Source organism: Macrotis lagotis, chromosome 3, assembly GCF_037893015.1.
Source record: "Macrotis lagotis isolate mMagLag1 chromosome 3, bilby.v1.9.chrom.fasta, whole genome shotgun sequence".
Lineage (NCBI taxonomy): Eukaryota > Metazoa > Chordata > Mammalia > Peramelemorphia > Peramelidae > Macrotis > Macrotis lagotis.
In genome coordinates this window covers 21,718,577-21,745,322 of record NC_133660.1, presented here as the reverse complement: position 1 = coordinate 21,745,322, position 26,746 = coordinate 21,718,577, and the positions used below count along the sequence as shown (strand labels likewise).

Here is a 26,746-nt window from a genome sequence, read left to right as displayed (position 1 = left end):
ACTACTACTACTACTACTACTACTACTACTACTAATAATAATAATAATAATAATAATAATGATAATAGCTCTAGCATATATATAATTCCAAAACAAGCAGCAACCCTAGGAGAAAGATACTATTATTATCCATTACCCCCATTTTGTAAGGAAACTGAAGCAGACAATGGTTAAATGACTTGTCCAGTGTCCCAAAACTATTAAGTATCTGGGGTAAGATTTGAACTTAGGGCTTCCTGACTCTAAGTCTGGTGTTTTATCCTTTGCTTATACTTCTCCCTATCTCTGACTAAGGAAATTCAGTGATAGACATGCCAAAATCTCCTTGAAGTTCCTGAAAGGGGATCAGATTATCTAACCAAAGGTGCTTTACAAAGGTTCTCATAGCCCCATGGGCTCATAGAATCATTGATCTACTGTAGACCTATAAGAAAACTCAGGGGTAGCTAGGTGGCACAGTGGATAGAATACCAGCCCTGGAGTCAGGAGTACCTGAGTTCAAATCCGGTCTCAAACACTTAATAATTACCTAGCTGTGTGGCCTTGGGCAAGTCACTTAACCCCATCACCTTGCAAAAAAACCTAAAAAAAAAACTCAGAGATCACCCATTCCAACTTTCTCCTTTTATAGATGAGGAAAATGAGGCCCAAGAAGAGGTGGTTGAAGTGCACACAGTGTGAGTAGTTAGTGAAGCAGATAGAACACCAGATCTGGAATAAGAAAGGCCTGAGTTCAAATGTAGCCTCAGATGCTTGCTAGCAGTGTAATCCTGAACAACTTACTTTGCCCTGTTTGCCTCAGTTTCTTCATCTGTAAAAATGAGCTAGAGAAAGAAATGGGAAATCATTCTAGTATCTCTAGCCCCCCCCCAAAAAAAAACTCAAATGGTATGATAAAGAGTTATATATGACTGAACAACTGAGCACACACAGGGAATGCCAAGGATGGGATATGAAGGCAAGTTCACTGGCTCCAGGATCAGTGAGTTTTTCACCATCTTGCTTTTAGGCAATTTTACATAAGCTAAAAATTCTTTGCCAAGGGCTTGAAATGAAAACCGTGAAAATAAAAGCTGTAGAGAGGGTCTTGTGAGGATCAACCAAAGCCATGTCTGTAAAATGCTTTGCAAACATGAAAATACTACATAAACACTACCTATTTTTATTATTATTCTCCCTCACCCACTGTACTTTGGAAGCAAAATGAAAATAACTTTATTTTGTCCTTATGGGCAGTTAAGTGGAACAATGGATATAGTAGTGAGTCTGTAGTCGGGAAGGCCTCAGTGCAAATCTTGCTTCAGGTACTTAGTGGCTGGGTGACCCTGGGCAACTCACTGCACTTCTGTCAACACCAACTTTAAAATGATCATAATAATAATAACACTTAGCTCTGCTTCTTCCAGGACAACCTCCAGGCCCTGGATATCCTCCTCAGCAAGGTAAGAATGGCATTGTTTCCATTGAGGGAAATACTGAGGAGGACGCTAAGGGCTCTCTGGCTCCATTAATATGTCTGGCATATTTATATATGCAACCTGGTCCTGGTCATGGCCCACTCAATGAGGCACTGGAGTCCACAGGCCAAAATCTGTCATTGTAGTCTAAGTTCCACACTTGTACACCAACCTCCAAGGGTTGATGTAAGGAACTAATGAGAGAATGTTTATTAAGTGCTTTGTAAACCTTAAATCACTCTCCAAATTTTTAGCTATGATTACTTTTAGCTAGCATTAGTTTATTGCAATTACCAAAAAACAAAAAAGAAAAGAAAAGAAAGAAATAGTGAGCTCTAAAGAGAGCCATCTTAAAATTAAGTGCCTTGGTAATTAAACAACCTAGGGAAGCCAAGCCAATCCAATCCAATTAACTACATTAAGCTGGGAATTTTTGTTGTTTGTTCAGTTATTTCAGATCTGTCCGACTCTTTGTGAACCTATTTTAGGATTTTCTTGGCAAGGATACTAGAGTGGTTTCCTTTTCTAGCTCATTTTACAAATGAGAAAATTGAGGTCAATTGGGTGAAATGACTTTCCCAGGATCACATGGATTTGAACTCGGGTCTTCCTGACTCCAGGGCCAGCACTCTATCTACTGCACCATCCAGTTACCCATTAAAGATCTGGGTATAGAACTTATAAGAAAAAAAAAAACAGCCCCTGCCCTCAAGGAGCTTATTATTTTAAGGGGGAGATACCCAAAAGGAGGCGGAGAAGGGTGGGGAGACCCAAGGGAGTCATTGATGGAATTGAAACTAGGTTGAGCAGCAGATAGAGTGGAGAGAGCAGAGGCCAGTATCTGCTCTGTATAGAGAAGGTCTTGGGACAAGGTCGACCCTCCAATCAGGGGAGAGAGAGAAGATCTAGGGAGATGGAGTCAATCAAGGCCAGAGTTAACAACCTGTTAGTGAGTGTAGCAATGAAGAGCTTATCTTGGGAGGGGTAACTTGCTCAGTGGAGTTGAAACCAGGCAGGTTTGTAAAGTAGAAAACTTAATCCTTGGAGGCAGAATCAAGTTGAAATCTCCTTAAGGTTAAAGTACAGGATGGATGGCAACTAGGTGTCTCATGGATAGAACCCTGAGCCTGTAAGCAGCAAGACCTGAGTTCAAATTCAACCTCAGACACTCACTAGCTTTGTGACCCTTGGACAAGTCACTTCACCCTGTTTGCCTCAGGAAAAGGAAATGGCAAGCCACTCCAGTATCTTTGCTTCAGAAACCCAATAGACAGTATGGCCCACAGAGTCACAGAGTCAGATGCAACTAAGCAAAAGCCACAAAAGGATGTGGCAATAGAGAATTCAAAAGCATTGGTCTCAAGGCCTGTATTGAGTTACATCAGGTTTCTTTGGTCCCAGGTTCTTTTAAAAGTGAAAAATACTTTTGTTTTTGAAATGACTGTCTGATTAACAGATACTCAATAAATTTAAAAACATCACTCTAGTACCCCTCAGGGAGAGGGGTCACTTAGCCTGCAAAGGTAGCTGGAAAATAGCTGTGTGACCTTGGGCAAGTCACTTAACCCCATTGCCTTAAATAAATACAATCTCATTGTAAAGTAGATATTTTAAGGTCCCCAAACCTTTTGAATGGAAAAAAGTGTGTGTATAATACATATATATTGGCAATATATATGTATTTATGTATGTATCACATGTATAGGAGTATGCATGTTTTTATGTATGAGTTATATTTGCAAATTAGGTTTAAAAAATTGTTTTCAGTTTGTCCATGGCTTCCTTGCTCACTTCAGTCCTGGCTGGCAGTATAGGAATGTGGGGACTTATTCCTCCCAAGCTTCCCCAGGATCCTGACCTCTAGCTGTAGATTACTAGCAGACCCCACCTGCCTCTAAAGGACCTCCTAGCACCAACATTCTAGATCATTATGGTTTCATAGTTATGGTTATGGAGGATTCACTGCTCAGTCGTGCCCATTTCACCTGGACCACATTATTTCTGATGCTTTTGGATAGGTCCTGGAATGGCTTCAGGCTCCCCTGGCATCCCATCCCCACCCTCGGGAGCATCTTTTCAAGGGCCTCCACAGATGCCACAGCCAGCCATTCTACAACCAGGACCCCGGATGCTCCCGCCCCCACCAAGCACGCACAATGGCCTTGGCACTGGACCCACATTGCCACCAGCAAGCAGGCAGGATGGACTCCCTGGATCCGGCCCACCCACTGCCAATTTTCCATCTCTGCCTCTTCCAGGACAACCTCCAGGCCCTGGATATCCTCCTCAGCAAGGTAAGAATGGCATTGTTTCCATTGAGGGAAATACTAAGGAGGAAGCCAAGGGCTCTCTGGCTTCATTAATATGTCTGACATATTTGTATATGCAACCTGGTCATGGTCATGGCCTACCCACTGAGACACCATAGTCCATGGGCAGTAATCTGTCATTGGAGTCTATGTCCCACATTTGTAGGCCATCTTCCTCAGTTCTGGAAGGATCAGAGATGCAAACCAGGAGAGAATGGAGGCATCTTCTCATACTTTTATTTCTTCTTTTGGGGTTTAGTTCTAGGTCATCATTATTTATTATTTTTTTTGGCAAGGCAATCAAGGTTAAGTGACTTACCCAGGGTCACACAGCTAGTTATACATCATGTATCTGAGACTGGATTTGAACTCAGGTCCTCCTTACTCCAGAGTCAGTTCTCTATCCACTGTGCCACTTAACTGCCCGGACACCCTTAACTCGTAAAAAGAAATATTTACTAAATGATAAAGGAAAAGAAATAATAACCATACTATTTATTCATTTGAAAGCAAAAGCAGAAATAACCAAGACCTTCACTATATGAGAGACAGTGTAGCCTGGTGGGCCAAGAACTAACCTTCAAGTCAGGGAGACCTGAATTCAAGAATTATCTCCAGTGCATCTTGGCTGTGCAACTCTGGGCTAGTCATCTAACCTCCCAATGCTGGAGACAACTCCCCAAGACTCTCAGTTTCAGAGAAGATGCCAGTCTTCATTTTCTCACCTGAAAGTTCCCTCTGGTGATGAAATTCCCAGGTCCAATTCTTGTTCCTAATTTCTCATCACCATGACCATGACAGTCATTATATAATCTTCCCATAGTCCACAGACAGATGTTTGATTTACTCTTTCCCAGTTAAAGCCTTTAATACTCTGAAAACAATGACATGCAAATGAGCTGAGGGACCACAATGCCTGTGACCACTGCTTCTCACAGAGCATTTCCCTGAGGGACAGTCCTTCATAGTAATAGACAGTGTCTCTTCTCAAGCTGATTTTATCACATAGCCTCTATTTCTACCCTTCTCAGCAGCTAGAGTGTCCATATGTGAAAGGGGCAGTGGATTGCATAGAAAGGAAAGCTTTGTGTGGGCTCCATCTGATACCTCCCCAACTTTAAAGTTGAGGTTTCTTTCATAAGATGACTTTACATCCTATAATTTCTCTTTGGTCTTTGGAGCTGGGCTATTATTGCTCTGGACCAATTGCAATATTTTGTTAAAAGGACTAAATCAGATGATAGCTTCACCTACTCTTCCCATATACCGAAGAAAGAAAGATGTGAGAAATGCCTATCTCAGAGAATTGAGCAAAGTCATTCAAAGAGAACCCTTTCATGAGAATTTTGCAAGATCAATTTGTGGTAACCATCGCTATTATTATAGGATTATAGTTATATAACTTGAAAGAATAAGGAATCAGAGCCCTCACTCCAAAGCACTTTAAAGGCTGGTTAATCCAAGCCCCTCCTTTTACTGATGAGGCCACTGAGGCACAGGAAAGTAAAGTTGTTTAACCCAGCCAGTAAGTAGCAAAGGTGGAATTTGAACTCATGTCCATTGACTCCAGAATCAGGACTCTCTCCATTATAATTGCTATAGTTTTTGTAAGACTTGAAAGTTTGCAAATATTATCTCCTTTTATCAACCCCATTTTATAGATGAGAAAACTGAGGGAGGCAGCAGTTAAGTCATTTGGCTAGTAAGTATCTGAGTCGGAATTTGAACTCAGGTATTCCTGACTGGGTCTGCAGTCCTAATCACTCCTCCACCTCACTGCCCCTAGGCTAATAAGCAAGGAAAAAGGGCCACTGACTCTTCCACTTTACAAAGAAGCAAGAGACTCACACTTATCTTTGACTTTCTTCTGCAAAATAAACCTAATTACAATTTTCAGTTTCTTGTAAAAATAATTTTTTTCTCTTGTCCTGAAACAAATGTAAATATTTAAGTTGATCTTTTTTTAACAGATGAAAATTGTCAATTGTGGTTAGGAAATGTTTGAGTCAAGCTCTCCCTCTTGTTATCTCTCAGGAAATCACCTTTACCAAACCCAGATTCTAAAGGTTCCCCCTCCCCCCATTCTCTTCTGAAGAACAGTGTCTAATGCACCTGTACTAGGATCCATTCAATTTTCATTTCAGAATTCATTTATTAAGCATCTATTTAGATTTGTCACTGCTATCATTAGTTTTACAGATGTACCATAGTTTGTTGGAAAGAACATTAAAGGGAATAGCTAGGTAGCATAGTGGATAGAGCACCAGCCCTGAGGTCAAGAGGATCTAAGTTCAAATTTGGCTTCAGACACTTAACATTTACTAGCTGTGTGAACCTGGTCAAATCACTTAACCCCAATTGCTTTGGGGAGGAAAAAGAAAGAACATTGAATTTAAAGTTAGATGGCCTGCATTCAAATCCTGTCCCTGTGATAACTCTTGATGTGACCTTAGGCACCTCATTCAATCTCAGTTCCTATTTGTGAAATGAGGGGAGTTGATAAAATGGCCTCTTTAGGCCTGTGCAGCTCTACAGCTCAGATTCTGTAATCCTAAAATAACTAGATATTCTTATCTAGAAAGAGAGTCAATGTTCAATCTTCAACAAATTCCATGTATTCTAATGTGGAACACTACATGGTTCCTAGTAACTTTTGGATGGTTTTCTTTCTCTCAACAAAAGATGTTGGCATGGGGCAGCTAGGTGGCATAGTGGATAAAGCACCAGCCCTGGAGTCAGGAGTACCTGGGTTCAAATCCAGTCTCAGACACTTAATAATTACCTAGCTGTGTGGCCTTGGGCAATCCACTTAACCCCGTTTGCCTTGCAAAAACCTAAAAAACAAACAAACAAACAAAAAAAAGATGTTGGCATTTGTGAGAGGGCAAATCTTGCCATGACTTTCTGGAGGCATCTACACATTAACTCCATAATTAACTGTTGTTGTTGAGTTGTTTCAGTTGTGTCTGACTTACTGTGACCTCATTTGGGGTTTTCTTGACAAAGATACTGGAGTAGTTTACCATTTCCTTCTCTAGTTCATTTTACAGATGAGGAAACAAACTGGGTGAAGTGACTAGCCCAGGGTCATACCACTAGTAAATGTCTGAGACTGGATTTGAAATTCCTGCTGCAGACCCAGAACTCTGTCCACTATGTCAACCGACTATTCCCTTTAAAGGAAGACTAGTCAGCATTTTTAATACCAGGGTATATTCATTTCAGTTTCAGAGAAAGTGGACACTTGTTGGTTAGAAGTCTTATCTTTATTCCCAGATTCTTTTGTTGGCAATAAGATATAGTGGAAAGAGAGCTAGCATTGGGAGCTATAATTGTAATTCCCTACCTGGAAGCCTCAAATGCCACCTTGGACATGACTGATTGGGTGAGCCTGAGCATGTTAATTGACTTCTTACTTCTCTAACTCTCCAAACTATTCATTTGAGTTTGACAAAGGAAATTTTCTCACTTGGGAGTTATCATTACCAATAAAATCACAGATCTAGTCTCTATCCTTGACCTTTCATAAATTACCTGCTTCTGAGAGGTGTTGGGTTATGTGAAGATTCCAAACAGAAGTCCAAAAGCAGTTTTATTTATATTTGTAGATGACAAAGGTCATCTAGTGGCCCAAGTGGTCTGAAATGGCCAGAGCTGACATTATTTATCTCATTGTTTTTAAAGGGGCTAACTATGGTCCACCCCAGATGCCTGGAGCCCCACTGACATCCCCTCCTGGATTTCCTGGTGGTCCTGCACAGATGGCAGGGCCAATGCAACCTCCAAAGAAGCTTGATCCAGATTCTATCCCAAGCCCAGTAAGTGATCAAGATATTTGAATGTTTTATTTAACAAAGACTTCTAATGTCCAATTTGATGCTTTTGCAGTCTCTTTTGGATTGACTCTTCACCCCTTGTTATCCCTTGTGACTATTGTCCATGTTTCTTAGAACACCTACCCAAAATGTCAGACATGTTCATCATAGATATTTCATACTTTATGTATACAAGTTTACTGGATACCTCTACCCAAAGTTATCCTCTTATTCTGATCTTGGTGGCTTTTAACTATTGACCCTTCAGCACATTATTTTTCCTTCCTTGATGAAACTGAGTCACAGTCTTCACTATTATTAGGAGACTTCAGCATGGATACTGATGCTCCTTTGAATGCCTCGACTTCCCAGGTTTTTCTTCTTCTCAATTCCCATTACCTACTCCTCCTCTTCAGGTCTACCTCTGCTATATACAGAGATGGTCATCTTTGACCACCCATAAGTCTTCTCTTCCTCTGTCCACCAACCCCGAAATTCCTGTATCTTTTATCATCCCATCTATTCTTATATCATACAGTTATTATCCTTGTCCTTCTTCTTCACTGTGGCATTCCATTCAGTTCTTTCCCAGGCCATCTCTCTTTCCATTGAGGCTTGACTCCATGAGAAAGCTAATCACACTGAGTGCCCCAACTTCTTGACTTTTCTCTCTTCTTTAAACCCTCCACTATCTGACTTTGAACTCTTTTAGGTGGAGCCATTTCCTCCAAATCTACCAGTGATGTGTGATTACTCAATCTAGTCATCTGTTCTCATTCTTCACACTCCTTGACCATCTTCTCCCCCTAAATATTCTCTTATTTTGGGGTTTTTGTGATACTGTTTTTCCCTGGGTCTCCTCCAATCTGTTTAACTACTCAATCTCCTTTGCAGGTTCTTTCTGTGGGTCATGCCCACTAACCATGCATGTTCCTCCAAGACTTTGTCCTAGGCCATCGACTCTTCTCCCTTTTTTCTATCATGTTTAGTAATCTAAGCTTCTAGAGGTTAAGTTATCATCTCTCTTCACATGCTTCCTAGATCTGTATATTCAGCCCTAGTCTTTCTCCTGAAATTCAGTCCCATAACACCAAAGCCCTTTGAACAGTTTGAACTGAGGTAGGTTTTGAACCCAGATCTCTGTCAGTTCTAATCCAGTTTCTTCTTCAATATACCATGCTGCCTCCCATCACTTCATTTTACAGAAGAGGAAATGGAGATATAGAAAAGCTTAGTAACATACCCAAGATCACACAGCTGATCTCCCAGACCAGTGTTCTTTTCACAAAATTTAATCAAAATTTTTATTATTTAGTAAGTTGTGCCTGACTCTTAATGACCCTATGGATCATAGAACACCAGTGCTGTCCCTGGGATTTTCTTGACAAAGATACTAGAGTAGTTTTCCATTTCCTTCTCTAGTAGATTAAAATAAATAGGGTTCAGTGACTTGTCCAAGGTCACACATCTAGTATCTGGTCAAATTCAAATTCAGTTCTTCCTGACTCTATCTTAAGCTACCCAGCTGCCTCCCAGGAAAATAAAAGTTAAGTGACATGATCAGGGTCTCATAGCTAGTGAGTGCCTTGAGGTTCAAATCTGAATTTGAACTCAAGTCTTCCTGCCTCTACTGCTCTATCCATTGAGTCATCTAGCGGCCTCCAGTCAAAATTGAAATTATTCAATTCTATGACAAGTAGTTGAAATTAAGCAAGGCACTTTTCTCATTGCATTCTCTAATCCCTCTTTCAGAGCAATTCAAGGCCAACTTAACTTTAACCAGATTTCAGTTCAAGACTACTGGACTTTAGCCAGATTTCATTTTTAGGGACTTTTCTTTGTTTCCATTTTGAACAGTCCCAACACCTGTCAGAAGCAGGTAGCTCATGAAAAGACAGGGTAGGGACTAGATCTGTGATTTTATTGGTAACGATAACTCCCAAGTGAGAAAAATCCCTCTACCAAACTCTAACTAATAGTTTGGAGAGTGAGAATAGTAAGAAGTCAATTGACTTGTTCAGGATAACACAATCAATAATGTCCAAGTTGGCATTTGAGGCTTCTAGGTAGGGAGTTACAGTTACAGCTCCCAAGGCCAGCTCTTTCTCCACTGTACCCTATTGTTAACAGAGGAATCTAGGAATCTTAGCTATAGGAAGAGTAGCATTAAGACCAGTGTGAGCTGGGATTATTGTCAAAAAACTAGCTGCATCATTGATTTCATAGATGTATAGGCATAATGTAATGTGTATTAAGCAAAATAAAATTTTGAAGAGGTGGTATGAAATAAAATCTCAGACCAATGTTAATATTTATAGAGGAAGAAAATTGCCTGCATCTGAGGAGCATTGCCCAGCAGGGCAACTCCATCTAGATATCTTCCTTATTTGTTAGGATCAATCAACAGGCATTGAGTAAATACTGCCTACATTTCTGGCATTGTATTAAATCCTGAGGATGTGAAGAAAAAACAAAAGTAATTCCTGTCCTCAAGAAACTTACGTTCTAATATTGAAAATACTATGTTTAAATAAGAGCATATGCTATAAACAATGAAGAGATCAAGGATGGTATTAGCATGTGGAGCACAGGAAGAGGGGGAATCCAGTACTGGCCTCCACTGAGCTGAGTTCTGAAATCAGGAATTCTCAGAGTCATGTTAGGAAGGAGCACTGAACCAGCCTATGCCAATACATGGAGTCATCAGATATAGTGTGATTTTTTTTTTGTTTTTTTGTTTTGCAAGGCAGTGGGGTTAAGTGACTTGCCCAAGGTCACACAGCTGGGTAATTATTAAGTGTCTAAGGTCAGATTTGAAGTCAGGTCCTCCTGATTTCAGGGCCACGGTGCCACCTAGCCACCCCCAAATGTAATTATTTTTAAGGAAGATCCCGTAGACCAGCATAGCCAACTCAAGTAGAATGTGAGAAGCCTGGCACGATTTATCTCCCGATTCTTCTCACTTCACTTTGCATCAGTTCATATAACCATGTTTACCTGAAATCAATCCTCTAAGTATTTCTTATAGCACAATAATACTTTACCAAACTATATACCACAGCAGGTTCAGACATTCCCCAATTATTAGTCCCCTATGTTTTCCCTTTCCTATTTATTTCCTTTTTTGCTTCTCTTGAGTTTTGTATCTGAATGTCACATTTTCTATTCAGCTCTGGGCTAAATCAGGAATGCTTGAAACTCCTCTATTTCATTAAATATCCAGCTTTGCTGGACAGGCCATTCTTGGTTATAATCTCAGCTTCATTGCCTTCCAGAATATCATATTCTAAGTGCTCTGCTCCTTTAATGTAGAAGCAGCTAAATCTTGTGTGATCCTGACTGTGGCTCCATGGTATTTGAATGGTTTCTTTCTAGATGCTTGTAATTTTTTCTCTTTGACTTTGGAGCTCTGAAATTTGGCTGTAATATTTCTGTGAGTTTTCATCTTGGGATTTCTTTCAGGAGGTGATTGGTGGATTCTTCCAATTTCTGTTTCACCCTCTGGTTCTATTAGATTGGGGGATTTTCTTTATAATTTCTTGAAATATGGTATCTAAGCTATTTGTTGGCTTTCATGTAGTCTAGAATCCTTAATTATCTTGCCTATATCTACCAGTTGTTTTTCCAGTGAGATTTTTCACATTTTCTTTTGCATTTTCATTCATTTGACTTTATTTTATCATTTCTTCACATCTCACAAAAGTTATTAGCTGTCACTCATTCAATTCTAATTTTTTAAGGAATTATTTTCCTAAGTAAGCTTTTGAACCTATTTTCCCATTTGATAAAGTCTACTTTGAGATATTCTCTTCAGTATATTTTTGTACTTCTTTTATCAAGCCGTTAATTCTCCTTTCATAATTTTCTTGCATTACTCTCATTTCTTTTCCAAATTTTTCTTATACTTCTTTTTTTCTATTCCTCTAATTTTTTGAGCAATTCTTGTTGGACTTGGGTCCAATTAGCATTTTTATTTGAGGCTATGCTTGTACCTATTTTCACTTTGTATTGTAAGTATAGGAAATTCTATATGAAGAAATTTAGCATCCCTGCAAATTTTAGTTTTGAAGAACTGCCTGAGCATTGACATATTCCTGGGTTACATAACTTGCATATAGCAAAAGGATAACCCAGCCACATCTTCCTGGCTCTTTGTAGTCCAAAAATCAAATCTTTAAAAAATGAATTAAGAGAATACTTACTTTTTTATGGTTTCTCATTTGTCAGATTCAGGTGATTGAGAATGACAGATCCACCAGAAGTGGTCAAGTCTATGCTACCAACATCAGAGGCCAGGTTCCTCCTCTAGTAACCACGGACTGTATGATCCAAGATCAAGGTAATTCTTTTCAGTGCCATTTTATTGAACTTCTCAGAGTTGGCACAGCTAACTAAAAATAAGCTCTCTGGAATTTGACTATAGGACCAATTCATGAATGAAACAACCATGTAATAACATGGTACATTAAAATAAATGTAATAATATTTTTCTTTCTGCTATGCCAGGAACAAATACCTTTTGGTATCTATAACATTGAATTCTACCCCATAATAAATGGTTTTAAGCTAAAACTGAATATAATAAAATAATCCTTTTAAGGAAACTTTCCAAGTCTTACTTTCTTCATTTAAAATTTCTCTTTTTTTCATTTCATGTAGATTCACTTGTTTATTTACAAAGTAAGTTGCAAAAGCATGGTATAGTATAACAATTAATGAACTGGGAATCAGAAAATTTGAGTCATCACTTTAACTCTGCCACGGACCCACTGTGTGACCTTAAACAATCCAGTGAAATGATCTGGTGGTCTGATTTTTGACCCATAAAGGGAGGAAATGAATCAATCTCTAAGGCCATTTCTAGCTTTCAACTGCTGATTTGGTATTTGAAATTTTTGCTACCTTGGACTTCACTAAGAAAATATGAATTTAGGGTATCTAGAATTGGGGGGTGAAGATAATCTTAACTCACTCTGCCCTGCCCAGACCACATCTAGAGTTTCACATAGTTCTAGTTCACACATTTTATGAAGAGTATGGACACACTGAAACACAACCAGAGGACAGTGCCCAGAATAGTGTGGTATCTAAAAAGACTTAGAAGTCATAGGAAAGCTGTAGTCAAGGATTGGATGACTGTCCTGTAAAATGAGGAATTGGCTTTCTTCTGTTTAGCTCCATCAGGCAAAACTGGACACAATGTGGTAATTTGGATTAGATAGTTTGTAGGAATATTTTATTTTTTAAAGTATTATTTGATATTTTTACATAGAAAACCAAAAGTAGTTTCTAAAATATAAACTTTAAGGTTATTCTGATACTTCAATGGGTCTATGATTGTTGGATGTGGAAACAGATGCATAACAGAGTTATTGATTACTTTCTTGGCTTATATGCATCTCCTCTGTCACTTCCAGTTGGGCCAATGATCTTCCTCTGGGGTTTTTATATTTTAATAATGTTTTTTCCTCCACTTGTACTGAATTCATGTTGTTTACTCCCTTTACTCATCCTTCTCTGCAAACCCTTTATTTTTCTTCCTTTAAAAAGTTTTATTGATAGGTTTTTTTTTGTTACATCACCAAAATTTCCCCAGTATCTTTCTCTTCCAGGGAGCAATCCCATATGATAAATATTATTTTTAAAAACAAATAAACAGAAAAATCAGTAAAACTAATCATGTTAGCTAACATTTATTACTATAGCTATAAAATAGCTAGTATTATAGCTAAACAGCACATATAATATAAATATATAATTGGTTATATATACTTTATAATGTATAATACATAAATATATATGTATAAATGCTATAATATATATAATACTTTAAGGTTTATAGATTATATTATAAATATCTCCTTATTTTCACAGTAACCCTGAGAAATGAATGCTAGTATTAGCACCATGCAGCAGATAAGGAAACTGAGGCAGACAGAGACTAAATGATTTGTCCAGGTCCACAAAACTATTAAGTGAATGGGTCAGGATTTGAATTCAGATCCCTGGATTTCAAATCTAGTACTTTCTCATTGCACTGCTCTATACTACCCATCTATAGTAACTGTCCAAGGTAGATTTCTCTGGAGATTCCCCATCTTTTCAGGCATCAGTTTAAGTACTGCTTCCTAAAAATAATCTTTCTTGATTCCTCTAATTGTTAGTGCTCTCCCATTTATTTGTATATTTTAGGGTGTTGTCTCTCCCCCCCCCCAGTAGAATATCAACTTCTTGAAGACAAGTATTGTTTTATTTTCAAGTTGGATTGTTTAATAAATACTTCATTAAATTGAATTAAATCAAATTTATGGGCTCTTAATGGGTTAACCATTGACCAGATATTATAACCTATTTGATACTGTCTTGTTGACTTGTTTCAGTTGCGTCTGGTTCTTCAGATCTCATTTTTCCCAGGGTCACACAGCTAGCAAGTATCTGAGGCTAGTTTTGAGTTCATGGAAATGAGTTTTCCTGGTTCCAAATCAAGTGCTCTACCTACTGTGCCACTTAGCTGCCTTCTATTTAATATACAGTCCTTCAAAATTTATTTATACATTTTGCTATGACACATCAGATACTTTCCAATCAACACAGAGATAAATATTCTTCCAAAGTATACTCTCCACAAAACAGTTTATTGATTATTAACAGAAATAAGGGATGGTTTCATTAATCCCAGCCATGAATATGGGCAAGTCTCTTCACCTACTTGCCTCAGTTTCTTCATCAGTAAAATAAATCAGAGTAGGAAATGGCAAACCACTTCAGTATCTTTGCCAAGAATATTCAAATGGAGTCACAAAGAGGCAGATATACCTGAAACAGACTGAACGGCAACAACAATATGCACTTTGGATGCGGTTGGTTTTTCCTACATGGATGGCTGGGTCCTTTCTGTTATTTTTAATTTAAATATTTTAGGATGTATTTCTCTAGCTTTTTTTTAACGAATTTTTTTGAATGTTTCAGGGAATGCCAGTCCTCGTTATATCCGGTGTACAACATACTGCTTCCCAACTACTTCAGATATGGCCAAACAATCTCAGCTACCATTAGCTGCCATCATTAAGCCATTTGCAACTGTCCCTCCAAATGAGGTAAGAAAATTGGACAAAAGCAGGTCACAATTTAATTAGCAATTCTTATATCCTATCCTTCTGTGGAAATGAGGCTCCAATGTCTACATGGTATGTAACCATCTAATCAAATCACTCTATTCAGTAACAAAAAAGAAAAGTCTCCACCAGCAAGTTTTGAGGACTTCAGCAGACAGATCCTTAATTGATCAAATTATTTTCATTTCAGTGTCTGGGTTTTTATTTTAAAAGCAATTATGAGACTTGACATAGAAGCTAGTCATAGTGGAATATCTTAGTCACTCTAATGCACCCTTTCTGCCCCATACAAACACACAATTCTCATGTGTTAGTTATAATGCTGCAGAAATGAAGGTAGGATCTACTTAAATCCACTTACCTATCTCTCCTCCTCTCCACCCCCCCCACCAAGGTTTCAAACTGTACCTACAGTTGGATCCCACAGACATTTTTAAGAAGTAGCCACTAGGTAAAGGACATTGTGATGAACACTGAAGATCATGTCAAGTTTAGATCAGTCCTGTTCTCTGTTTTCATGGAGCTCATATTCTTGAGGTCTACCAGATAAGTGGATCTGGTGTCCTCATAGGGGACTGAAGGCTGAGAGTTTTGATGAGATGGAATTGAGGAGATGGGGGAGGAAGAAGAAAACATTGGAGAATCTGGACATTGCCATTGGTGCAATTAGCTGAAGGTTCCCAATGGGTTCATCCCCAATGTATTTCTTCTTGAGTCCAAAGAGGAGACTAATAGAGGTGCTTAGGAACACATTTATCATCATAACACCTTTAGGCCTCAGTTTCCCATCTGTAAAAAGAAGGGATGGAACTTAGATTGACTTAGGACTCTAGACTAACCATCCATGGAGATGTCCTCAAGATCCACTTCCAGGTCGGTGAAATAAGAAGGTTATGGAATCAATGTGTATACAATATACATATTAGAAACTTAGGCTTTTAAAACAGGAAATAGTCTTGGATATTATTGAATCTAGCCTTTTCACTTTACAGAGTAGGAAACTGAGGTGCAGGTTGATTTTTACAATTTGCCCAATGGGGGAAAATGGGCATCAGGAAGATATGAACAAAGTTGAGTGTGAGATAGAAGGAAAGATGACCAGGAACAGTTGGGAATTGGGAATTGCTTTAGGAGGAAGTGACCTTTAAGATGGGCTGAGACCTCACAAGACTGGGATGGGAAAATCCTAGCCTTTTTATTGCTTCCTAGGGCATATTGAGTGAGTAATTTGTCTTCCATAAAATTCTGTGCATGAATTTGAATTTCAAAGTGAAGAAGCAGAGGAAGGATATAGCAGGCAATATATCCTATCTAAGCAAAGGTCCAGTAGTAGGAACAGTGGTTCCCACAGTAGTAGACTGGCTAAAGATGAAGTGCTTGGAGAATAGTAGTGTCAAATCACTTTCACACCTATTTCCTGTGTGAACTTGGATAAGTCACAACTTCTGGAGGCCCTGTTTCTTTCATCTGTCAAAAAGAGCATTTGAAATTGGTGATTATAAGGTTTCCTTCCAGCTCTAAAATCTTATGAATAGATAAATGGATGAAAAGTTATCTTATCAAGTTGCTACAAGGTGCAAAGGGCTATGCTAATGAATTATGAACTATCTTTCCACGAGGCATCATTTCAACCTCTGTTGCCCTTTAGCCTAGAAAACTGTCTATCTAGATAAGGAAAGTACCATGAAAATCAGAAACAAAAAATTACCTTCATAACTGAAGACCATATCTATAACACCAAGTATCTGGATGAAGATTGGGAAATACCAATATTCTAGGTGTTTCCAAATATCCAGGTGGTTGCTATTCTATAGGCAAACCATCTCTGTGTGTTTGGTCTTATAGGGACATAGATGCAAAGTAATAGAATTCCTCATCTGACGTGTGTGTGTGTGTGTGTGTGAGAGAGAGAGAGAGAGAGAGAGAGAGAGAGAGAGAGAGAGAGAGAGAGAGAGAGAAACCATAATATGAATTCTTCTATTTATCAATTCTTTCTCTGGAGGTGGAGAGCATATACCTTCAGAAGTCCTTCATAGTAATTTGAGAACTTAGAATGCTCAGAATTATTTAGTCCTTCACAGATACTCTTTGAACAGTATTGTTATTACTATATACAGCATTTTCTCAATTCCACTCATTTCACTCTTTATTTATTCCATGCAAGTCTTTTCACATTTTATCAACAAACTCATCATTTCTTATAGCATAATAGTATTCCATCATGATCATATACCACAACTTCTTCAGCCATTCACATTCCCTCAATTTCCATTTCTTTGCTACCACAAAGAAAGCTGCTATAAATATCTTAAAACATAGAAATTCTTTTCCTTTTTTCCTGATCACCTTGGGAAATAGACCTAATAGAGAGATTGGTAGGTCAAAGAGTTTACATAGTTATAACTCTTTGGGCATAAATTCCTGATTGCTCTTTAAAATAGGTAGATCAGTTCCCAGTTCCACTAAGAGTGTATTAATGTCCCAATTTTTCCATATCCCTGCCCACATTTGTCATTTTTATCTTCTATAATTTTATCCAATCCAGTAGGTGTGAGGTGATAAGTCAAAGTTGTTTTCATTTACATTTCTCTAATCAATAATAGCAGAGCATCTTTTCAAATGATATGTACTTGGATTTCTTCCTCAAAAAGCTGTTTGTTCATATCCTTGATCATTTATCAATTTGGGAATGACTTATATTCTTATAAATTAGAAAAAGTTTTTTATGTATTTGAGATATGAAACATTTATCTGGGAAACTGTCTATAAAAATTTTCCCCAGTTTTCTGCTTTTCTTCTGATCTTGGCTATATTGGTTTTATTTGTACAAAACCTTTTTAGTTTAATGTAATCAAAATTTCATTTTATATTCCACAATGTTCTCTAACTCTTGTTTATTTATAAATTATTCTCTTGTATATAAATCTGATAGGTAAATTACGATTTCTCCCTTCATATCCAGGTCATATATCCATTTTGACCTTATGATAAATGATTTAAGATATGGCAATTTCTGCCATATTGTTTTCCACTTTTTCCAATAATTTTTACCAAACAGTGCATTTTTATCCCAAAAGCTTAAATCCTTACATTTATCAACCACAAAGTTATTATAATCATTTACTACAATACATAGTGTCTGCTCTATTCCACTGATCCACCTTTTTATTTCCTAACCAGTACCAGATAGTTTTCATAATTATTGACTTATAAATATAGTTTAAAGTCTGGTACTGCTAACCTTCCTTCCTTGACATTTTTTCCCTCTTAATAGTCTTGACCTTTTGTTTTTCCAAGTAAATGTTATTATTTTTCTTCACTCAATAAAAAATAAGTTTTTTAGTAATTTTATTGGGATAGCACTGAATAAAGTAGATTAGTTTAGGTAAAATATATTACAATATTTTAAAGCTCAATATAAATGACTGTGTTCTGAACCAGTGGAAAGGGTTCAAACATCAATGGATTCATGGATCTTTGTGAGTCATTTTGGCATAGTAGATGGAGTACTAGATTTCTTGTCAAGAAAGCTGGAGTTTGAATCCTGCCTTAGACCTTTACTAGTCATGTGACCCTAGGCAAGTCCCTTCAATCTCTGATCATTTTAGTTTTATCATATAGAGATCATAACAACGCCCACTTCTCAGAGAGGGTCAACACAGATAATATATGGGCATACCTTGTTTATTGTGCTTCAAATTGAGGCACTCCACAGATACTGCATTTTTTATGAATTGAATGTTTGTGGCAACTCTAAAACTAACAAGTTTATTGGCATAATCTTTTCAACAGCATGTACTCATGTCTCTATATCACATTTTGATAATTCTTACCTTATTTCAAACTTATTCATTGTTTTTTTCTGTTATGATGATTGGTGATGAGTGATCTTGATTGTTCCTATTGTAACTGTTTTGGGGGTACCATGAACCCCACCTGTCAATTTAATTGATAAAGGTTGTGTGTATGTGTTCTGACTGCTCCACCAGATGACCATTCCTTCTTCTTGGGCCTCCCTATTCTCTGAAACACAACAGTAATAAAATTAGACCAGTTAATAACCCTACAATAGTCTCCAAGTGTTAAGTGAAATGAAGAGTCAATTGATTTGGCAAACTTCATTATTGTCTTATCTTAAAAACTTGCTGCTACCACTTCAACTTTTGGCAATCACCACCCTGGATCAGCCATCAAAGCAAGACTTTCCATCAGCTCAGATGATTGCTGGTTGTTTTATAAACAGTAAAGTATTTTAAATTAAGGTGTTTAAAATAACACTTGCATACTAAATAGACTATGTACAGTATAAGCAAAACTCTTATATGCATTAGGAAACCAAAAAAATTCAGATGACTCACCTTCCTGTGATATTCATTTTATTGTGATATTCGCTTTATTGCAGTGGTCTGGAACCAAACCCACAGATATCTCCAAAGTATGCCTGCATGTAAAGCTCTAGGTTAACCTCAAAGAGCTACAAAAATGTTAGTTGTTACTATTTTTCAATTATGCCTCAGTATTATCCTTAGTAAGTTAAGACTTTTCCCCATGAAAACTATCTAAATTTAAAAAATAAAAAGTCAGGAGGAAAGTGATGGGTTTTCTTTCATCCTTTAAAAGGACAATCTCCATATACAGTGCTATACCCTATTTTTCTTTAGCACAAGAACAGTTGATGACTCCCCCCCTCCATTTTTTCTTCCTTGAATACCTCCCTTTTTGATTTATGGACATTTCATGGCCTCTGTAACATTGAGGGTTGGGTGCCCTCATCCTTCTAGGAGTGCCAGATTTGGTCTTCCAGGGAGATTTGTTTTGGGCAGTTTCTATAACATCAGCACTACCTTCTAACTTAGCCTTGTGTTAGCAACAGCTCTGACAAACAAAAGTTGCTCAGCTGCCTCAGCCCCCAGTTCTGGCCAGCCTTGGCTTAGAATGAAAGTTCTAGGGGCTAGGAACATTATCTTTTTATATCACTATGTTTTCCTGGTGTTTAATTTTCAAACTGCTTTTGGAAGTTTGAAACAGCTCATGTTCTCATATCTCAAATAATTGGAAATCACATCTCTGTGATTTTTTTTTGTTTGGATAGTAATGATTCTACTTTGATGCTCTGTCTAAAAAGGTAATGCAGAAATGGTGAAGAATCCTAGAAAGCTAAGGGCTGGCAGAACTTTCCAACCAGGATTTTACCTAATTGAGAAGTAATGTGGTACCTCAGAGGATGGGGATTCAGATCTGACTTGGGCACCAGCTAGCTATGTGACTTTGGGTAATTCACCTCAGCTTTCTGAACAAAGAGGCTATACTCAATTAACAGTTCCCAAAGTGTTCTCCTTGTACTCCTGGGGTCCTGGGAGTCTCTGTGAGGTCACAACTCTTTTCATTGTAATACTAGAATGTTTTAATTTCTGACCAGGTAAAGACTGATAGATTACTTATATAAGAAACTCTTACCAAGAGGTATGGGCCTCAGTAACTTTTAAGAGTGTAAAGGGAGGGGCGGCTAGGGTGGCACAGTGGATAAAGCACCGGCCTTGGAGTCAGGAGTACCTGGGTTCAAATCCAGTCTCAGACACTTAATAATTACCTAGCTGTGTGGCATTGGGCAAGCCACTTAACCCCATTTGCCTTGCAAAAAAAACCTAAAAAAAAAAGAGTGTAAAGGGGTCCTGAGACTAAAAATTTTAGACCTAGGATACTAGAGAATCCCTTAGGGTTCCATCTAGGCTATGCAGAGTAAGTTATGGCTTCTATTCCTGCTAAATAGAAGTCTTATTTGGTATAAATTTGTAGTCATATAATAATGCCTCAGAATTGGGATAGGAATAGGGATTGGACCTGTGATTTTCTTGCTGTAGAAAACTCTCAGGTAAGAGTTTTAAATATAAATGTTTAACAAGATAACATAAGGCAGGAACATAATAACAAAGTGCCAAGGTCAGTTGACACTTTTTCCTACAACTTGGTCATAAAGTGTTACCTGGGTTCCTGAGATGTTATGGAGTAAGGATCTCTCACCAAGTATGTGTTAAAGGCAGGATCTGAACCCAAGAAAGCACTCTGTTCACTAACCCTTCTTGCCTTTCATCTCTCCCATGGAGTTTATGAGGTGTGCAGAGAGGAATAGCCTCTGGTGAGAGGGCTGCTCATTCGCCTTTGGTGTTCACTCTCACCCAACTCTCACCTACAACTCTAAGCAACTGTGGCACGCACAGTCGACACACCCCAGTAAAACTATCTCAGCATACAGGCTAAACCACATTGAGGGAAACCAACAGGGCTCAGACTGATTGACCAGTAAATGGGGTTATCTACCCCAAACATGTGAAGACTTCTGTGGATGAGAACAATTTGTTCCAACATTCATGTTGGAATAGCTGAAGCAGGGACTGTGAAGCATTTAGAACTTATTCAGATGTCAAAGATACCAAGGTTATCCACTACGTCCCAAACCAACCTGACTTTTATCCTGCCATTGGACTTCAGTGACTCTGGAAGAGAGGTTGAGACTGATGTCTTTATGCAACTCTGCCTCACTTAAATCCACTCTATGCACAAGTCAAGACATTGCCCCATGATATCATTGCTCTTCAAAAAGAATGAACAGTGAGCAGTAAATACATTTTACTTTAATTAAATGGAGCAAGGAATCACAGATGAACACTGGGCCCTGATCTCCTTCTGTCACAATGTTAAAAATAAACAATCGGGGGGCGGCTAGGTGGCGCAGTGTATAGAGTACTGGCCCTGGAGTCAGGAGCACCTGAATTCAAATCTGGCCTCAGACACTTACTAATTACCTAGCTGTGTGGCCTTGGGCAAGCCACTTAACCCCATTTGCCTTGCAAAAAAAAATAAAAATAAAAAAAATCAAACACAGGAGGTGTCCAGTACATTGACCAGACTCCATATGAGGATATAAGGGTGAAGATAAATTAGTTACCCAAAATGGGAATGTGAAAATGAGGGACAAAAAGGGCACTGATATCTCGGGGTTATCTTCTCTAAAATGAGGGACATGGACTCAGTGACACAATTATGTTCACTGTTATCCAGTCACCAAATGATCTTCTTGGTGATTGACAGCTGGGGAGAGACCTAGCAGACAAGGTACCAAAGAATAATGTCAAAGCTGCAGGCCCAGCCTGGGATTCAGACTTGTGATTCCCAGGTGGACATGTGAGCAGACTCATTTCAGGATTCACTTTCCTGAATGTAAAAAGTAGAAAAAGAAGTGACCCAGTTCCCTTTTTAGAGGGATCCAAGTCAGTATTTCCACTCATCAGTCATGGACACATCTTTTTCTATGGACATTATTGTAAGAAGATGACATTGCATCAATAAAATGGCTTTGCTTTACACTTTTATCATGGAGTTGTAGGATCTTTGGGTTGACCACATACACTTGTGGCCAACCAGGGTGGGGTGGGGGAGTTGCCCTCAGCCTGCTATGTGAATTGTTACATGTAGTCAATCTCATCTGAATTTCAAGAAATCTAGTGGCACTTAATAATTATAACAATTACAACCTCTCCCTCATTAATTAATCAGAGCCTCATCAATTTATTAAATATACACATATAATTTATTAAATACCATTAACCCTTTTCCATTAGCAGTTGTTCCTCTTTGTGTTTATATATATATATATATATATATATATATATATATATATGTCAAGATACATACTTGTGTTGCATGTGTGTCTCTATGTACAGCCTAATCTTCTAGATGGGTAGCTAAATGATATCATAGTATCCCTTAGAGTCCCAAGTCTTTTATCAGAAAGACTTATTTCCTTGAGTTCAAATCCAGCCTTAGACACCCTGGGCAAGTCACTCGACCCTATTTGCCTCAGTTTCCTCAGCTGTAAAAATGAACTGGAGGGAAGTAATCAACCACTCTAGAGATGTTGCCAAGAAAACTCCAAATGGGGTCACAAAGAATCAGACACAGTCAAAATGAATGAACAAGTGTTCCTATAGATATAAATAAGTTACAATCTACACAAATTTTTAACAAGATAACATAAGACAGGCACATAATAACAAAGACATGGTAATATTATTTACAATGTTGTGAAACAGTAAACTGAGGAAAGCTGGAGCCCTAGTTGTCTTCAGACCATCATTATAGCTGCAGATGACTTGCAATTAAGGTGATTCACCAGAGTTCCGATGCTTGCTAAATGTCAAAGGTAGAATTTGAATCTAATTCTTTATGAATTCAAACCTAGCCTTCTCTCCACAGCCATATGAGCTATAGCTATAGATAAAAGTTATCCTTATGCTGAGTCTTATTTTAATGATTATACTTTCAATAAAAATATTAAAAACAAAACTTGAAGAAAAATATAGAGATACAAAGAACCCCCCCCCCACCAAGTGTTGGTAGAGCTCTGGGAGAATCAGCTGTAATCCATCCCCCAAGACCTCCACCTCCTTTTCAGATACTGTCCTAATCACCAAGGTCCCATCTGGGTCCTGTTTTAAAGAGTCATTCATTGCCATTGCTATGTTTTCAAGGGGTACTGATGACAAAGAGGGGACCTTATCTCCTTTTAGATAAGGGAAATCCCTATCTTTCAGGGGAGGGATTATTTGATTTCTCTTTTGTTCTTGTATCAGAAATTAAATTTATGACATTCTGTTCTCAGCCCCCAAGATTGCACGTGTTCATAGTCCAATTGCAAAATCCACTTGGAAAACACATTATGGGTAACAATTGAAGTTTTTCAGTTTCCCAAAGGTTTTCAATGTTTGGGTGATTAATAGAAGGCACAATGACCACTTTGCATGTGACATTGAATTCCTAGAGATCCAAAGAGCAGCCAAGACCAAAAATGGAGATCGTATATACCATTTGGGGAATTCTTGCCATTCATTTCTTTTCTTTTCTTTTCTTTTCTTCTCTTTTATTTTTTGCAAGGCAGTGGGGTTAAGTGGCTTGCCCAAGGCCACACAGCTAGGTAAGTATTAAGTGTCTGAGACCAGATTTGAACCCAGGTACTCCTGACTCCAGGGCCAGTGCTTTATCCACTGTGCCACCTAGCCACCCCTTGCCATTCATTTCTTATTGGAAATGCTTGGTTAGAGTAAGGTCTATAAAAATATCCTTGTTCATATAATAGAAAGAACAATGGTTCTGTAATCAAGGGACCTGTGTCCCAATTCTGATACTTACTGATTGTGTGACCTTAGACAAGGCTTCTCCTTTGTGGATCTGTAAATCCTCATCTGTAAAATGTGGGAGTTACACTCAATAAGTTTAGTTTTATAGTTGAGTTCCTATGAACTCGGGTGATGTTCCCTTTCTTGGTCTTAATCTCCTGCTCAATTAGGTGAACTCTAAGGCCCCTTACATCTCTCTAGTTCTATCAACTCTGGATGTTTTGATCATTTTGTGCTTCTAAAGTAAAGGGGAACAAACTTTTTAGATAATGAAATCCTATCAGTAAAAAAGGGTGCCCCACCAAAATGGGTTTATCATTATAAATACATAACTTTTGTAGTCATTGTATACATTAAAATATACTTAGAAATTGAAATTGTAAAAGAATAGGGTAAAGATAAAATAATATTAAAAACTATGGAGATATTATATATATAGGAGTGTGAAAGGATCTGATCTGTGCTAAATTTTGTCTGATTACTTTGGTAGTGATGTGGAAGATGGCTTGGAGTGGGGAGAAACTTGAGGCAGATATACCCACCAATATTTCAATATTCCAGTCATGACGTAATGGGGGCCTGGATTAGAGAGGTAGCAATGTCAGAGGAGAGAAGGGGGCCATCTTATCAACAGATCAGCTATGTGGAGAACATAAGGAATTGAAGATAATAAAGTCTCAAGTTTGGTAACTGAGAGGGAACTTAATTGTAACAGGGAAGTTGAGAAAAAGTGATGGAAAAGAAGGAGTTCTGTTTTGGAAATGTGGAGTTTGAGATGACTCTGGGACACCTTTCTACTTGGTGATGGGAGACTGGAAACAGAGAGAGATGTTAGGACTGATTCTCATATATATATATATATATACATATATATATATATATATATCATACATCTCATACATATAGATATATAGATAGTGATGATAATTGAAAGCATAGAAATTAATGAGATCACCAAGTCAAATTGTACTCAGGAAGAAGAAAAGGGAACCCAAGACAAACCCTTGAGTAACTCCCAAATTTTGCAGGTATAACCTGGGGGAACATCCAGTAGAGGATACTGGGAAGGGTTTTGGATTAGTCAAAGGCCCCTATTTGGTAACGAGTCCTCTAAAACAGTGGTGTCAAACTCAAATAGAAATGGATTCACTAATATATACATAATGATCCCTGCTGCGTGATTATTTACAATTGTAATGTTATCTCTATTTTTATTTCAATTTTATTTTGTTTTTATTTTAATTTTGTATTTCATTTTAAAGTATTTTTATTGATTTATTTCGTTAACTCTGTCCCAGTTACATTCTGCCTCAGAGTGTTGTGGGCCAAAAGAGGCTTGAGAACTCTACCCTAAAGTATGCTCTTAGGGACACAGTACAGTGTGACCTCTCTTTGATCTTCGGTTGTGTGTGGGAAAGAGGCTTCAGGCGACAGAAGTAGAATCTGGACTGATTAGATACTTAAAAACCAGCCTATATTATCCTTGTCAGAAAGCCTTTGAAATTCATAGGATCTTGACATTATGGGTTCCTCAGAATGCCTAGAAAGGAAGATGCTCTTTTAGGGGAGTGATACTCATACACTCATCAGGTTGAAATGACAATTGGAGCAACCCATTGGAGGAATCTGGGGAATTGCAGTGATGGGTGATGCTGCTCTCCCCGCAGACACAAACCAGAGTTTGATCTGTGCTTTGTCTGTTCTTTGTCTATTCAGACAAAGGTGAGGTTGGAAAGGGGACTAGCCAAGGCAGGAGGGGGCAGGAAAGAACCTGGATCCAAACTTTGTATGTATCATTCATTCCCTATGATCTTAGGCAAGGCAAGCAACATCTCAAGATTTCCATTTTCTCCCCTGTAAACTGAGATAGGTGGACCAGACTAAAGGTGACAAAACTTCAAAATGCCACCGAAACCTCAGTAAACTGCAATTGATGATTTTAACAAAATAAAAATCTAATAGAACAGAAATAACATTAATATATGGTATTCTAAGCCAATATATAACTGCAGGGATATTTATATACCTGTTGAGTTTGATACTACAGCTTGAGATGGCCTCTCTGATGCCCTGCACTCAAAATCTATCATTCTATGATCCTGTGGTCTCCAAAGTTCCTTGTAGCTCTAGTAATCTAGGGATTAAACCCTGATGCATGTGGACACATGTGGGTACATATTGGAAAGGGCATCACTGTACCCATACCAGAAAGATTTAATTTGATCAGTTGTGGGACCTGAAAGAAACACATCTAGAAATGACATGACCACTGGGATCTTTTGAGAGTGCTTATCCATTGGAGGTATCCATTACTATTCCCAAACTTCATTCTTCTTATGGGTCAGAATTTGGCCCAAGCTGTCATCTCCTTTTATTCATTTCTTTCTATTTTGAAGGATAAAATTAGGAAGACAAGTCAAGTATTGAGTAGGTGCTCTGCTATTGGCCCAATGACAATTCCAATGTCATCTCCCGATGACAACAATTCTTTTTTGAGCTTATTCCCTTCCCTGTACTCTGTGGTCCAGGGATACTGTAGCTCACTCAGAGTAGATAGTCCATCCTCATACTTTGCATTTTCATCAGAGACTGTTCCCTTATCTGGAATCCTTTCCCTGCTTATTTGTCTCCTGACTTGCCTGGTTTCTCTCAGGCCGCACTAAAATCTGACCTTTGGCAAGAAGCCTTTCTAAGGAAATGCTATAGGGCCTTCCCTCTCTTGGTTGGTTCCAATTTGTAGTTTATAGTTTGTTCATAGTTGTTTGTATGGTGTCTCTTCCATTAGCCTGTGAGCCTTTTAAGTGGAGATGGTCTTTTGCCTCTGGCTTTTGATTCCCCTCACTTAGCATAGTGCTGGGACATAGTAGGTACTTAAGG

The 26,746-nt window shown here is 38.2% G+C and overlaps 1 protein-coding gene and 1 long non-coding RNA gene across 4 annotated transcripts in view; one reads left to right on the top strand and one right to left on the bottom strand.

Annotated features, from left to right (window-relative positions):
* SEC24D (SEC24 homolog D, COPII coat complex component) overlaps positions 1-26,746 on the top strand; it is a 119,052-nt gene that overhangs the window by 25,029 nt on the left and 67,277 nt on the right. For 2 of the 3 annotated variants that reach the window (XM_074228312.1, XM_074228311.1), the window contains exons 5-9: positions 1,407-1,442; positions 3,476-3,751; positions 7,451-7,584; positions 11,809-11,920; positions 14,551-14,678. In XM_074228312.1, the coding sequence (XP_074084413.1) occupies positions 1,407-1,442; positions 3,476-3,751; positions 7,451-7,584; positions 11,809-11,920; positions 14,551-14,678 (686 nt within the window). The remainder of the gene's footprint in view (positions 1-1,406; positions 1,443-3,475; positions 3,752-7,450; positions 7,585-11,808; positions 11,921-14,550; positions 14,679-26,746) is intronic. The other variant, XM_074228313.1, reaches the window with a different exon arrangement.
* LOC141517365 (uncharacterized) lies at positions 18,053-20,866 on the bottom strand. Its single transcript, XR_012476833.1, has 3 exons — positions 20,680-20,866; positions 19,055-19,137; positions 18,053-18,719 (listed from the first exon to the last, which is right to left on the bottom strand). It is a non-coding gene; the product is annotated as an uncharacterized LOC141517365 (long non-coding RNA).